At 44.1% G+C, this 12908-nt stretch overlaps 1 protein-coding gene across 5 annotated transcripts in view; it reads right to left on the minus strand.

Moving 5' to 3' along the window:
- The window catches only part of Pask (PAS domain containing serine/threonine kinase), a 41410-nt gene that overhangs the window by 1951 nt on the left and 26551 nt on the right, over window positions 1-12908 (minus strand). For 4 of the 5 annotated variants that reach the window (XM_048441936.3, XM_048441935.3, XM_048441934.3 and 1 more), the window contains exons 13-16: window positions 9759-9884; window positions 9515-9649; window positions 6566-6765; window positions 1441-1574 (exon numbers count right to left, since the gene is read on the minus strand). In XM_048441936.3, the coding sequence (XP_048297893.2) occupies window positions 1441-1574; window positions 6566-6765; window positions 9515-9649; window positions 9759-9884 (595 nt within the window). Of the gene's footprint in view, window positions 1-1440; window positions 1575-1668; window positions 1831-6565; window positions 6766-9514; window positions 9650-9758; window positions 9885-12908 lie in introns of those variants that run through there. The other variant, XR_015737737.1, reaches the window with a different exon arrangement.

A 12908-nucleotide genomic window follows, 5' to 3' on the forward strand; every position in this document is an offset into this window, starting at 1 on the left:
GGGAGTGAGGGAGGGAGAGAGGGAGGGAAGGAAGAGGGAGGGAAGGAAGGCTGAGCAAGCTACGAGGAGCAAGCTAGCAAGCAGCAGCTCCAGATTCCAGCCCTACTTCCCCCAGTGATGTCTAACTGTGAGCTGAAATGCTTTCCTTCCCAAGGTGCTTTTGGACATGGTGTTTTATCCCAGCAATGGAAACCCTAAAGATGACACAGGAGCTCTGACTGTGAGTGGCTGAGAATGAGCATGACATGCAAGGGAAGGTGGCAGGCAACTGAAGCACCCCAGATCATTCTGAGGGGAGGCAGCTTGAGCTCTAGCAGGAGCCCAACCTCAAACTGTATTTGGGCCCTGTCTCCTCCAAGTATGTGTATGTGTTGGCCAGGGCCTCTGGCCGCACAGCAGGAACCCAGTTGTGTAATGAGAAGCCATGGAGCAGTCCCGGAGCAGAGCAGTACACCACATAAACGGCAGCATCGTAGGGACCCACTAGTGAAGTTCTAAAATCCTCTTTCAGGCTGCTGTGGCTGATATGTCCCTCCGAAGTCTGTGTGTTGGAGAGCTCACCCCTAATGAGATGGTACAGGGCAGTGGGGTGCTGGGAGGCGTTAGGAGAAGCAGTGAATGAGAAGAAAGACTGGAGTTGGTGTCCGAAGAGGTAGAAAAGACTGGTTCTCCATCTTCACTGTGAGGATACAGCAAGAAGGTGCCATCCACAAGCTGAAAAGAGGCCTCACTGAGAACTGAATCTGCCACCACCTTTCCTCAGACTTTCAGCTCCTGCTACTTTGAATGGTCATCTGTTGTTTCAGGCCCTATCCTAAGCAGAGGCTAAGACACAGACTGAAGATCTGTCACCACGTGGGTCCTCCCAGTGAGTGAGTGCTGTGGGACCACAGGATATTAGAGTAGAAGGGGTCCCAGCTGACACCTGACCGCACTGCCCGCTCCATGAGCTCCTCCAGGATCCAGGCACCTGAAGTACCTGCTCCAAGCTTAGAAAGTCAAAGTCCACTTGACCCCCTGGCCTTCATTACAGATACAAATTACCACTAGGCCTAACTTGTTGTCACAATTGCTCACAGGGCTCATGGTAAGACTGACATTTTCTATGTGAGCTTCTGAGGGTCAAGTCTCCCATGTACTGACACCACCCTCCTTCACAAATGGGGCTCCAGACTTAAGTTAAACGTTTGATCTCACAGATGCTCCCACAGATAAGCTTACTGGATGCAAAATATCACTTTCAAGAGGGCCTTTAAGATCCAAGGGACACTAATAAAAATTACCAAAATGTTTTGAGTCATATTAAAATTATTATGCTCAGATCAAAATGTTGGAATAAAAATGATAACAGAACTAATCAGGTTAGACAAAGAGGAGACAGAAACAAAATGTTGAGTTCTCAGGCAATGGCATCACTCACCACCTGGAGCTTATGCTCACCTTGGGAAACCAGGAACGGGGGATGAATGACTGCCTCCATGGTCTCCTCCACTTCACAGAAGGGATTCTCCTCGAAGATAAGCGTGTAGAGAGTGACCCCCAGAGACCACATCTCCAGCTCTGGCCCTCTATAGCTGCAAGGAGGAACCAAGAGCACTCAGCACAAAGCTCACCGAGTCAGCCCCCTCTCTGAATGTCAGAGCCTTCCAACCCCAGTCAGAGACTTACATTCTCACAGTCCACATAGGGCTGCCCCAAGTAAGAGACACTCTAAATGATCCAGAAAAGGGGGGATTCCCAGAGGCGGGGAGAGGAGAGGACCGGAAAGCAAGTCACAACTTGGTTGTCAGTAAGGGCCATAGGCAACATCAGAATAAGCGCTGGTATACCCTACAGAAAGACCATGTGGTTAAAAAGGGGAGGGGGCACCTAAAGTCAAAGCAAACAGGAAAAACACAAGAGGACAAAGTTTAGTGACAGCTGAGGGGTCAGAGAAATGAATGGTAGGATGGAGGAGTTTATCAGGAACTAGGGCCGCCTGGAAGACTAGGCCTGGGGGAGGAGGGAGGTGCTATCCTCACTTCACCCATGCTACCAGCCACATCAGGTAGATTGTCTAAAGGTTGCCTATGGTTTGCCGACCCCGAGGAAGAACAATATAAAAACAAGAAGGAAGAAAAAACGTTCTTACAGATAGAATCTGGAATCAGGATTCAGAAAGCCTTTTGCCTGATGAGATGGAGATGTGTGTGCAATGTGGAAGGAAGCATGCAGAATGAGACAAGGTCCTGACCGAGAGGTCTAAAGTAGGACCAGCACACACACAACTGTAAAGGAGGGCCAGGGAGTAGGAAGCACAGTGTAAACAGGACACATGGGGAAGGCACTTGCCACAGATGGCTAAGTACTGAGATGGAAGCATCATAGCCTGGGTGTGGAGCAGCCAACCAGTCACACAAAGCATGTAGAAGGAGCCAGTTTACATGTAGCCTCTCTTCAATGTCACCTATATTTCAACCACTACAGGATGGTACCAGAGCACGACACTCACTGGGAATAGGAACAACCAATTCCTGAATCAGACCTGAAGAGAAACTTCAGTCCACCTGAAGAGAAACTTCAGTCCCTTCAACACCTTGCTATGGTAGCTCTGAACACAGAGACTCCAAAAGGGAAAGTTTTCCTGCCCCCTTCAGTCTCTGCTAGTAGCACAAAGCCTAGTCATGCTGCATACAAGGGCCAGCCCAGCGGATTAAGGAGACCAAGCTCCAGGAATCAGTGAAAGCTAACTCAACATTCACTTTCTGATTGTGACTTGAAAAGTGCCCTGAGAAGACACAGGCCTGGGTCCTGGTCACTTCTCAACCCCACTGCCTGAAGGTTTCTCACACAAGGTAGGATAGTAGTTGAGCAGACAACCAAGACCTGATGAGGCTCAACGTGAAATCTAGTTTTGACCTATCTGCTGACTCAACACACTGTTCTGTAAGACCACACAGAGCTAAACATTCTGTCCCTCTAACCACCCACTCTCTTCCTGAGACACCTGACTAAGATTTGTGCAAGAAGAGGAAGATACCATTGTGTGAATGAGACTAAGGAAGGTCATTTTATACAGATACACCTGTTAGTGTGTAGCAAAGACCACAATCCCTGCATGTACAGCACAAACCACTATCAGCAATTTCTATGCAGTCCCTACACATATGGGCAATGAGCTTCATTTCAATTCTTTTTCTCACATCCCAAGAAAAGAGGTCTTTTCAGGTCAGGTTCCTGCTGCCCACAGATTCCCCAACTACAGAGCAACAAACTCAGCCTTTACCCCCAGAGCCTGCTTCCCCTGAGCTCAGAGCCAAGAATCTGAGCCCCAACAGTTCCTTTACATCATTCCTCAAGCTCTCAATCTTCCTATTGAACCTTTTGTATAGTCAGCCCAACACTATTATTGAGATTTAGATTGCTGGAACTAGAGATACCTCCACAGTAAGGGCACTGGCTGCTCTTCCAGGGAACTTGGGTTCCATTCCTAGTATCCACAGAGCAGCTCACAACTGTCTGTAATTTCAGTCCAAGAGGTTCTGTCTTAGTTAGGTTTCTATTCCTGTGATAAACACTATGAAAAGCAACTTGGGGAGGAAAGAGTTTGTCTTACAGGTCATCATCAGGAGAGTCAAGACAGGAATGTGGGGCAGGAACTGAAAGTTAATCATGATGAGTGCTGCTAACTTGCGCAGCCTGCTTTCCTATGCAGTCAGACCACTCAGCTAGGGAAGCACACTGCACAGTGAGCTAGACCCTCCCACATCACCAGTCAAGAAAATACCCCAAAGACCAATCTGGTGGGACATTTTCTCAACTGAAGTTCTCTTCTTCCCAAATGACTCTAGGGTCAGTTGACAAAAAGCTAGCCAGGACAACTGACTATTTGTCAACCTGAAACAATTTATTTATTTATCCCAAGTTCTCATATTAATATCAATATCACAATATAAGACATTCCAGATTTTAAGTCTCGCAGTCCTTAAAAGTTGAGCCTCTTTAAAGCATTCAAAGTTTCCCTGAAACATGCAAAGCTCTCTAAAATCCCAACGTCTCTTAGCCATGAGCTCCTGTAAAACAAAAAATAAGTTATATAACTTTCTTACACTGAAAGGGAAGAACCAGAGTAGTCTCAATAAAAACAAAGGAAAATCAGAACTCCAACAGTATAACTGACTCCGTGTTCACTGTCTGGGACTCAGGGTCTTCTGGGCTCTAGAGAGCTTGTACAGTTCTACTCTCCAGCGCTGGCATCCACAGCACACCCAGCTTGTTTCACCTCCATCCACTCCTACTGCTGTCCTTCATGACCGTCCTATGGTACTAGCATCTCTAAAATGTTGGGGTCTCCACTCTGCATAGACCTCACCTTTAATAATAGCTATCTGGGCTTTCTTCTGGGACTCTAACCCTGCAATATGGTGCGAAGCCTCAATTTCTCTCCTAGGGCTTTCTCTCCAAATTACTCCTAGGGCTTTAACTAAAACTAATGCTGGCCTTTCACCAATGGCCTCTCCTGATCTCCTACGGCACCAAGCCTCAGCCGTTCTCAATGACTCCTTTTGTGTCTTCAAAACCAATACCATTTGGGAGACTCTTACATATTGCCAAGTTTGGCTGCTGGCCCAGGGTCAGAAGCCAGCACTGGTCCCCTCTGAACCACAGCTTCTGTGTACTGACCTTGAGGAATCTTCCAGAAGATTTAGCCTCAATGATGCTGGTCTCTTGTTAATTCCAGCTGATTCTTCAGCCCCCATCTGAACAGACTGTCCCACCAAAGCCAATGTTTCACTTTGGTGGTGCTGGTCTCTTAATTAATCACTGCTGGTTCTTTAGCTCGACTGACCAGAACCAGATGCTTATTCAAATTATCAAACAGCCCCATACAGTATTTAAGGACTCTCAAACTTTACTTTGAAACTTCCTAAGCCAGGCCTCCATTGTCTGCACTATTCTCAATATTCTTAACTTCCAAGCTCCCACAGAACAGTTCACTGAGCTCTGAACACTTAAAGGTCTTTCCAATCTGAAGTCCAATCCACCACAATCCTTCCAAAAACACATGATGAGGTCTGTCACAACAACACCCTACAACCTGGCACCAATTTCTTAGTTAAGGGTTTCTACTGCTGTGATAAAACACAATGACCAAAATCAACTTGGGGAGGAAAGGGTTTATTTCATCTTAAGTCTCAGGTCACAAACTACCACTGACAGAAGTCAGGACAACAACTCAAAAAGGAACCTGGAAGCAAGAATTGAAGAGGTGTCTTAGTTACTTTTCTACTGCTATGATAAAGCATGACCGAGACAACTTATAAAAGAAAGCTTTTGATTGCTCACAGTTTCAGAGGACTAGAGTACCTAATGGTGAAGAGCAAAAGCTTTACAGCATGCTGTGAGTTCTCATCGTCCTGATGCAAGGAGGAGACAGAGCTAAGTGTGAAGGATGCCAGTCTTCTGAAATCTCAGTCTGCCTCTAGTGACACAGCAATTCTAAAAAGGCCATACCTCCTAATCCTTCGCAAACAATTCCACCAACTGGGGCCCAAGTATCCAAACATGAGCTTGTGAAGAGCCATTCTCATTCAAGCCCTCACAAGAGACCATGGAGGAGTACTGCTGACTGGCTTGCTCCTCATGACTTGCTCAGACTGATTTCTTATAGTATCCAGGACCACTGACCTGAGTAGCACCATTCAGCCCATCCAATCATTAATCAAGAAAGTGGTCCACATGCTTGTCTGACCACAGGCCAATCTTGTGGGAGCATTTGCTCAATTAACATTCCCAAATGACTCTAGTTTGTGTTAAGTTGACAAAACATTAACCAGGACAGAATTGAAAACCCTTATCTGGTCTCTGCAGTCACTGAACATGCTATACAAACATACCTACAGGCTGAACATGCTACACAGACACACCTGCAGGCAAAACACACATATACATAAATAAAAATAAAGCTGGGCAGTGGTGGCGCATGCCTTTAATCCCAGCCCTGAGGAGGTAGAGGCAGGTGAATCTCTGAGTGCGAGGCCAGCCAGGTCTACAAGAGCTACAGAAAAACCCTGTCTCAAAAACCAATAAGTAAATAAATAAATGAATGAATGAATAAAATAAAAATAAATAAGCTGGACAGTGGTGGTGAATGCCTTTAATCCTAGACTCAGGAGGCTGAAGCAGGAGGATCTCTGTGAATTCAAGGCCAGCCTGATCTACAGAGTGAGTTCCAGGACAGCAGGGCTGTTATACAGACAGAGAGATAACACTGTGAAGTAACAACTAGTCCTGATATCCAATAAGTACAGCAAGTCATAGAGTCACTCAGCGCACTCCAGCTTTTGAGATCTTCCTCTTTATCTTGTATTTTTCTAACTTTCTGTATCATCAAACTCCAAACAATCAAAAGTTGAAATGGTGGAATCAACCCCTTCCTTCCTATTGTACACTGATTTTCCAGAACATTACCCTCGTTACTCAATAAAACACTCCAAACTGAAACCACTTCTTCCTAAAATCACAACATTCATGGGCACAACGCAAGACAGGAGGAAGGTAAACTCCAGGATCATGTGATACGTACGGATTTCCCATGAGAACTTCAGGTGCACAGTACTCGATTGTCCCACAGAAAGTATAAAATAGTTTGCCTCTCTCTAAGTAGGCAGCTGAGCCAAAATCTATCAACTTAATTGTGAAGTCCTCGGCAATGACGATGTTCTCATCCTTGATGTCTCTGTGGATGATGCCTTTGGAGCGAAGGTATCCTACAGCAGACACCAGCTGGAATCAGAGGCCAGGAGAATACTTCAAAAGCAATTCAAGCAAAAAGGCATTTACAAGAGATATTAGGAAGAAAAAAATTAAAACAACAGTAAGGGAAAAAACCATTCTCCAGTGCGTAGGCCTGGGTGCTGGAGATATGGTTCACAGGAGGCACAGCTGTTCTGTGAGTCCATCACTGTGCCTGGCACTGGCCAGCAAGCAACAGCAAGTAACTCATGCCTCATGATATCTCTGTTGAACTAACCCAAAAGAGCCTCCCAGCAGGCACTTGCCCTATAACCATGTCAGGAGAAAGACAGGCCACCAAGTAGATACTTAGAAAAATGTAGGCCACTGAGGGATTACTGTTGGTCGGTATCACATGCAAAGTACTCTTGCAGAGACACTGTGTGGATAACACAGCTCACGGGGAAGGAAAGAGTCTTGCGCAGCAGTTTAAAGTCAGCAGGAGCAGATAATCCTGACGCAGGGCTCCAGCAGCTCCTCTGTGTGCTGTGTTGGCCAGCCAGCACATCTACCCCTATGTGGAGTAAGTGGTTCCACAGGAAGCAGGTTGTATATAAGCACTCTGCCTCTGGAAGGCAGGCATTCTAACACACATCTGCCCTGGCATGTTGTGTCTTTAAAGTGGACGTCTGCTAAGCAAGCTTCCTGTGGCCTTCAGCAAGACTATTTGCACCACAATTTGGATACCAACTAGAGCAATCAATTTAGTGATTTCTTGGACATCAATCATTTTGCTCTTTAGAGATAATTTTATACTTCCAAATGAAAAATGTTTGAATCAGAAAGATAGTTAATAGCACGTCAACTAAGCTCAATCAATTAAAAAATAAAGTACACATTATAAACACTTGCCTGTATATTTACACATATAGATTTATGATTACACACATGCATATAAGTACATATTCATGTACACGCACCCATGTATGCATATACTTGAACATTCATTAACATATGAACATACATGCATGCATGCATACATAGACACATACATGCTACAATCCAATCAGGAGACTTGGGCCAGGGGAGAATCTTGCTATGTAGACCAGAGTGGCCTTGAATTTTCTATCCTCCTGCTATAGCAACAGGGGTACTGAAATTATAGGTATGTGCTGTACATTTAGTCAGAAACCTTTGTTGTTGTTTTTTGGTTTTTTTTTTGAGACAGACAGGGTTTCTCTGTGTAACAGCTCTGACTGTCCTGGAACTAGTTCTTGTAGACCAGGCTGGCCTCGAACTCACAGAGATCCACCTACCTCTCTGCCTCCCAAGTTGGGATTAAAGACACTACCACCACCACCTGGCTAGAAGCCATGTTTTTAACAAGACTATAAAATCACTATAACCAAACTGTACTGAGCTCATCCTTCCTTTCCACAAGTCCCAGCTCTGCTATATACATGGTGCTGATCCCCAAGCACCAGTGCTGATGGATGGATGGATGGATGGATGATAAACAGATAGATAATAGGAAGGGAGGGAGGGAATTTATAATCTTCCAATAAGTAGTGTAGGAGTGGGGCTACTCAGGCCGTGGTAACACAAACCTTTAATCCCAGCACTCTGGAGGCAGAGGCAGGCTGATCTCTGTGAGTTCAAGGCCAGGCTGGTCTACAAGAGCTAGTTCCAGGACAGGTTCCAAAGCTACAGAGAAACCCTATCTTGAAAAACAAAACAAAACCAAAAACAAAACCAAAAAAAAAAAAAAAAAAAAACAAAAAACCAGGGGCTGGAGAAATGGTTCAGAACTGTTCTTCCAGAGGTCCTGGGTTCAATTCCCAGCACCCAATTGACACACATGATAGCTCATTACTGTAATTCCAGTTCCAGGAGACCTGACACCCATGGCAAAACACCAATGCACAGGGAAAAAAAAATAAACAAACTTAGAAGAAGTGTGAGAGTGGTGGTGGGGCACTCTTTTGGCAACCACAATGGTCAAAACAGCACAGAGCCCGAGAAATTTTCAGAAACCCAAATAGCTTTGAGGAGCTTACTACACTCAAGAACCATAAATTAAAGAAGCTTTCACTAGGAATCACATCCCTTTCAGGAACTAATCAAAGGACAAATATAAATGATCCACACATTTCTGGGAGCACAGAGGCAGGAACCACTGCCTGCTAGGTACTCAGAACAAGAGTCACTGTCTTTGTCCTCCTTTCCTTCTGTTCTCAGATGCCTTCCAGATTTGCTGATCACTTTCCCATGCCTATGAAACAGCAAGTGAGCAAATATCCACACACATTTCAATACAAAACAGATCAAGACAAACTTTGTAACATGGGATAGCTCAAACTGCAATCTTCATGCTTCTTTACGTGATCTCTGATTTAATCCCAACACTCTTTTCATGCAGTCGCCAGTGTTTTCAATTGCGCACATTAGATGGTTAAGGCTACACACAAGTCTCGTGATTGGTAAGGACAGATTCAGATCAAAGGCACAGGGCTCACAACCAGAATGATCTCTTTGTTGTTTAATGTTTGTGACTGGCACAAAAACAACATGCAGACATGAATAAACTTTAATCACTAAAATACACTTCCCTGATAATTCCTTTCTACCTCACTTTCTCTACACTTCAGTCATACAACTCTCTCTTCAAAGTATGTATCTTATCTCATAAACACCAAGGCTGAAGGCTAACACTGGCTCACTGAGGAGACTGACTACATGCACTGACCCTTGCAGGCATAGGATTCAATCACCCAACCCCACAGCCCTGGCCCACTCTCACTTGTCGAAAGATATAACTCGCCAGGGGCTCATCCAAGCAGGGATGGCGGTCAATAAAAGCAAAGAGGTCCAGGCCAGAGCCATGTTTTTCCATCACTAGCTGGAAGAATCCTTGGTTTTCAAATATATCCAGAACCTGAAAGAGACAAGACCAGGTCTAGTTTTGTCTGGAAATATCTCCAATCAACAAATTAATGTTAGAGAAGCAACATGAGGGTGTCAGCAGACAGAAAACCACCACCTACCTTGATTATGTTGGCATGTTCCACCTTGGACAGAATTGCGATCTCCAAAGTAACTTTTCCAAGTTTGGGATCCTCAATCCAACAATCCTCCAAAACCTTCTCCTTCTTAATAAACTTCACCACCACCTATATGGGAGAAGAAGAGCATATCTCTACCATCTGTTAAACCTGGTACCCACTACTGGCTTACACTTTTCTCCCTCCCCCAAGACCACAGTCATGGAAGAACAAGTCCCTGTAGGAAGTCCCTGCAACAGGAGACAGGAAGGAGGCAGCAGCCAAACAGAAATGCTGGTAATTTCTACCTGCCTATTATGGGTAAGATGGGACAGATGGGGATCCCTGGAGGGCCTGAGGAACAATAGCCTCTGCTGGAGAAAAAAAAAAAAAAGTCTTACGGCAAGTGTTCCCACAATACTCTACATCACACCCAAGAGAATGAAATAATCCTAAAAAGTAGAGAAAATAAAGAAAACTAATGGGTAGACAAGTGTCAGTCCTGATGTTGAGATTAACCAGGGAGTTCCTCAAGCCTGATGGCTGTAGTGAACATGAGAAACACCACCGGGCAACAACAGGTGGCATTCAGTTACCAGGTGTAATGGGACTAAGTTCCACTGTAGAGAAGAAAGACTGCATGTCATTCACTACAAGACAGGCTTGCCACTCAGCGGATGGGCTACTATGTGGAATGCTAGGCACACAGGTAAAGCAGCCCCGGGTAAGAATTCCAGCAGGGCCTTTCTGTGTATCAGTGAGAGACACTGTCATGTTACAAGGAGCTGATCCTCTACTGCAAAGTAGACAGTAAATAATATCATGTACTATGCAATGATGAGTGCCCAGAAAAAAAAAAAGAAATGATGAGGCATGAAGTGGGCAGGCGCAAGAGAGGAAAGCTGGAACAAAAGCCAGCAAGGCCCAGACCTGTAGGAAGCCAAGCAAGGGTGTAGGAGGAGCAGCAGCAGTCTGAAGTCTCCGAACACTACACAACTATCCTACACCTGATCAAGTGAGAAGAGATCTAGTTTGGGTGAAGCAGACAGACTCTAAAGATGACAGGGAAGGAGGGAGATGTGAGAGAACTCAGAAAGATGAGGCAGAAGCAAGCCAGTAGCGTACTGAAGAATTGAGGAGGGAGGGCTCAGTGCCTAAGAAGGGCGGTCAACAGCCAGCAGGTGGTCTGCTTCAGACATCCTAAGTAGACATGCCTACTGCCCATCCGCCTGCACAGAGAAAGATAACGAAAAAGGCAGGCAATCTCCAAGAACTACCTACTACACATGCCTGAATTGAGTGTCACAGAAATAAAAGAGGAGATTGATTAAGAACAAAAAATAAAGACTTTTATTAAAATAAATCTTTAGGTATCCAGATCAAAGTCTTACCACACGTATCGGGCAAAAATACAAACTCCTCAATATTTCCTGGTAAATTCTGAAGTAAGGTCAGGAGTCTAAGGTCATCATTAGTTACATATTAAGTTCAAGGCAGCCTGGCCTAGGTAAGACCTTGTCTCAAAAAAAAAAAAAAAAGTAAATTTAACCATAGGACAAACTCATACACTGATATTACAAAAACACTATTGAAAGAAATTAAGGATGCATATAAACCGAAAGACATCCTGTTAATGGAGCAGAAAAGAGATTACTAATACAGTAAGAATCCCCAAATAAAGCTCCACATTGCTATAATAACCCAGTGAGTAGTTTTCCTGCAGATAAGGACAAGGGGATCCAAACTTCTTATGAAATTGCAAGACAGTCAAAACAGTCTTGAAAAACAGTTGAAATACTAACATTTTTCAATTTTATAACTTACTACAAAGCTGTAATAATTAAAACAGTGCAGTTTAAGGATAGTCACATAGATCAATGAAATAAAACTCAAAGTCAGAAACAAACCCACACATCCACAGCCAGTTATTTTTGACCTGGGTATCAAAGAATAGTCTTAAGAAATAGTGCTGGCAGCTGTTGGTCCAGACTTGAACAAGGTAAGAAAGATCCTTTCCTCCCCTCCCCATCTATCTATCTATCTCATTCCACTCCATCATCAGATCTTTCTGCCTGCCTATCAGCTTGCTTCGAAAAGTTAAAAATCACACTAGTAATCAAAACATACATAACCTCAGAACAGAAGGAAGTACTGTAGACCAGAAAAGTCCAAGAATTGTTCAAAGAAAAGTGCTACCCTGGAAATACCCTGGATACCAGTGAAATCGTTAGAGCAATCTTAAGGCTTGTAAATACATATAACAGATATTTAAAAACATTAAAAAGGAACTGACTCAATACTATTTCTTTTCACTTTCAAAATATAAGGAACAAAATAAAGACAAGCATTACAAGTTTAGAATAAAAGACAACAAAGGAATGGTGTTGGTATTCACATTCAATAGAGAAACTGAGGCTGGGGACATGGCACAGCGGTTAAAGGGTCTGATACACAAGTGTGAGGACTAAAGTTCAGAACATCATGACCATGGTGGCCTGCCCCGCTCTCATTAGATGAAGACAAGGAATCCGAGCACAAACTGACTGGCTAAACTAGCTATACTGGCAAGCTCTGGGTTCAACTGAGTGGCCCTGCCTCAGTAGGGTAGAGTGAGTGGGAGTCACAACATCAAATCTGGACCTCCACACTGTATGCATACTCATGAGCATGCATAATACCCACAGGCATGTACACCACATGTGTAAAAATGTAATAAAATGAACCTACCTCACAAAAAGTTTATGCAAGGAATCCAGCAAATCTTCAGGATACCAAGTGAATAGGGAATCATCAATTTTAGGGCTGCCAAGATGGCTCAGTAAGTAAAGGTGCTTTGTTGCCAAGACTGATAACCTTAGTTCAATCCCTAGAATCCAGACAGTGGAAGTAGAAAATCAACTCATCCAAGTTGTTCTCTGGCCTCCACATCCTCTGTGTAGCATGCACTTACACATATACATACAATACTAATTTAAAAAATTTTAAGACAGTTCTTTCTATGTAGACCAGGCAAGCCTCAAGCTCACAGAAATCCACCTGCATCTGCCTCCTGAGTGCTGGGATTAAAGTCATGTACCACCATGCCTGGTCTATAATCAAGAATTTTTAAATAAAAATAAATAATACAATAGTTAATCAAAGCCAGCAATGCAT

The sequence above is a fragment of the Myodes glareolus genome, chromosome 1, assembly GCF_982192425.1.
Source record: "Myodes glareolus chromosome 1, mMyoGla1.1, whole genome shotgun sequence".
NCBI classification, from domain to species: domain Eukaryota; kingdom Metazoa; phylum Chordata; class Mammalia; order Rodentia; family Cricetidae; genus Myodes; species Myodes glareolus.